Consider the following 2493-nt stretch of genomic DNA (forward strand, 5'->3'; position numbering starts at 1 on the left):
TCTCTATCGTATCCCTCTCTCCCAAAGAAAGATCTTATGTGTCAACAGTTTTCTACTCCCTCCGTTCCTAAATATAAGACCTTTTAGATATTTCATTATGAACTACATACGGATGTACATAGACATATTTTAGAATGTAGATTCACTCATTTTGCTCCGTATGTAGTCTCCTAGTGTAATCTCAAAAGGTCTTATATTTTGAAACGGAGGGAGTAGCTTTCTAGCTGAAGAATATTCTACCTTGCATGGTGTTCACTATGTGCTGCCTGTATACTGAATTCATGATTGATCTGTAGGCACTTATTTGATGCCAAGTAATGGTCTATACCCGCATCTTAATTCTATACAAGTTTTTCTATAGATGTAGGTAGTGCTGATGCTGCAAACCATGTGTTGGGAGTGAGCTTCTATTTTCACGGCGTTCTCTTCTCAAAATATGGGTGTGCTATGTATGGTTTGTTTTCCCCTTTAGAACAGTTAAACTTCCACAGTTAACAGTTGTAGTGCATAAACCTGCTTTAGTTTTGCTGAAAAACTATATACATAAATGAATAAATGAACTTGATCTACGACCCATCCTTACAATAAGGGAACTGATATTTTCCATGTATGTTTACATTAACTGAAATAATATGGTGTGCATTGGAAATTTTGAATGATTGAAGGATATATTCGTGGATTATTTTTTATTTTTTGTGGGCACGTGTCGCTGCGGTTCCACTTGCCCATTGGTTACAAAAACTGCAAAAAGATCTCCACCAGAGTACATAAGAAGTGCTTTCAGTCATAAGTGTGCATGATATTAGCCACATATTTTCCATTGGTAGAGCCTTGTTCTGCTGCAATAATTTATTTTTCGAACTGCTTTGGTATAGTTAGTTACCGCTATAAATACCTCCTACCGTATTGCTTCTTAGTACCACAGTGCAACCAAGTTGTATATTTCTCTTTATTTTGAGATGGCAGATGAGTATGATCGCAGCTACGGAAGGTCAGTCACAAACAGTGACGAAGGCGGGTACAACAAGACCAGCAAGGAAGACTATGGCCGCAGCAGCGATGATACCGGCGGCTTCAACAAATCCAGCAACGACAACAATGATGGTGGGTATAAGAACACCAACACGGATGACTACAGTAGCAGTGGCGGCTACGACAAGTCCAGCACAGACAGTTTCGCTGGCGGCTTGACCAAATCTAGCACCGATGACTACAATGGCAGTGGCAGTTACAACAAAACTGGTGCCGAAGACTACAGTGCCAGTGGCGACTACAAGTCCAGCACTGACGATTTCAGTGGCGGCCACAACAAGACTAGCACCGATGGCTACGGCAGTGGATACAAGGACTCCAGTACCGACGACCACAAGTCGAGCTCCGACGACTATGATGGTGGCTACAAGAACTCCATCGCCGATGCCGGCTATGGGGAAGGTGGTTACAACAAATCAAGCACCGAGGACTCCCAAGCCTACATGAAATCAAGCACTGAGGACTCCCAGGCCTACAACAAATCAAGCACCGAGGACTACAGCAGTGGTAAGAATACCTCCAACACTGATGACTTTGACAGCAGTGGCTACAACAAGCCCAGCACTGGTGACGACAATGACCGCAGTGGTGGCTACAACGAGTCCGGCGCCGACGGGTATGCCACTGGAGCAGGCAAGACCGGCTCTGATGATTACTAGACAAAATCGTCGCGAAAGCGAGTGTGTTTGCGGTGCTAAATATGTACGTGTGGTTGCTACTGCTACTGGTCCTTGCTAAATGATCATGTTTATGTAATCTGGAGTAAATGTTTATGCGTCATGTTTATAATTGAATGTTATACTTTGTCCTGTTGGTCCCATTCTACCAGCTACGTTATTCTAGCAGCTGTATGTTACGACTGGCTGGCTGCATTTTTTGAATCGTTGTGCATTGTGGGGCTTGCAGACGCGAAGCGCGAGAGTGTAGCGCTCACGTATAGGACAAGGCAGACCTACTCCCCTTCCGCGAATATGTGTACATCCATCTTTTGTCTTAAGTTAGAGTTTTAAATTTTTAACCAACTTTATAGAAAAGAATAGTATCATATATGACATTAAATTGATACATTATGAAACTACATTTCAAAACGAATCTACCGACAGTAATTTAGTGCCATGAATGCGGCTACGAACGGAGAGAGTAAGGGCCTGTTTGGTTCATGACTAACTTTGCCACAACTAACCTTAGACAAAGTGTGGCTGCAATAAAAAGTGTGGCTAACAAAATGAACACCACAAGTGTGGCAAGATTTGACAAAAAATTGAGTGTATGACATGTGGACCATATAACTAAAAAAGTATGGCAACCGTACAAGTGTGGCAATGAACCAAACACATGCCTAAGGTATTGTGGCATGACTAAGGTTAGGCGTGGCAACCTTAGGCTGGGAACCAAACAACCCCACAAGTGTGGCAAGATTTGGCAAAAAATTGAGTGTATGACATGTGGACCATATAACTA

The 2493-nt window shown here is 42.6% G+C and overlaps 1 protein-coding gene across 1 annotated transcript; it reads left to right on the plus strand.

Moving 5' to 3' along the window:
- Positions 1-862: 862 nt before the first annotated feature.
- On the plus strand, positions 863-1841 carry LOC123426720 (probable ATP-dependent RNA helicase ddx17). The gene has a single exon (XM_045110591.1). It carries the CDS (start codon positions 960-962, stop codon positions 1689-1691), a length of 732 nt encoding a protein of 243 aa, XP_044966526.1. The 5' UTR covers positions 863-959; the 3' UTR covers positions 1692-1841.
- Positions 1842-2493: the final 652 nt, after the last annotated feature.

This window comes from Hordeum vulgare, chromosome 2H (genome assembly GCF_904849725.1).
Source record: "Hordeum vulgare subsp. vulgare chromosome 2H, MorexV3_pseudomolecules_assembly, whole genome shotgun sequence".
Classification (NCBI taxonomy): Eukaryota; Viridiplantae; Streptophyta; class Magnoliopsida; order Poales; family Poaceae; genus Hordeum; species Hordeum vulgare.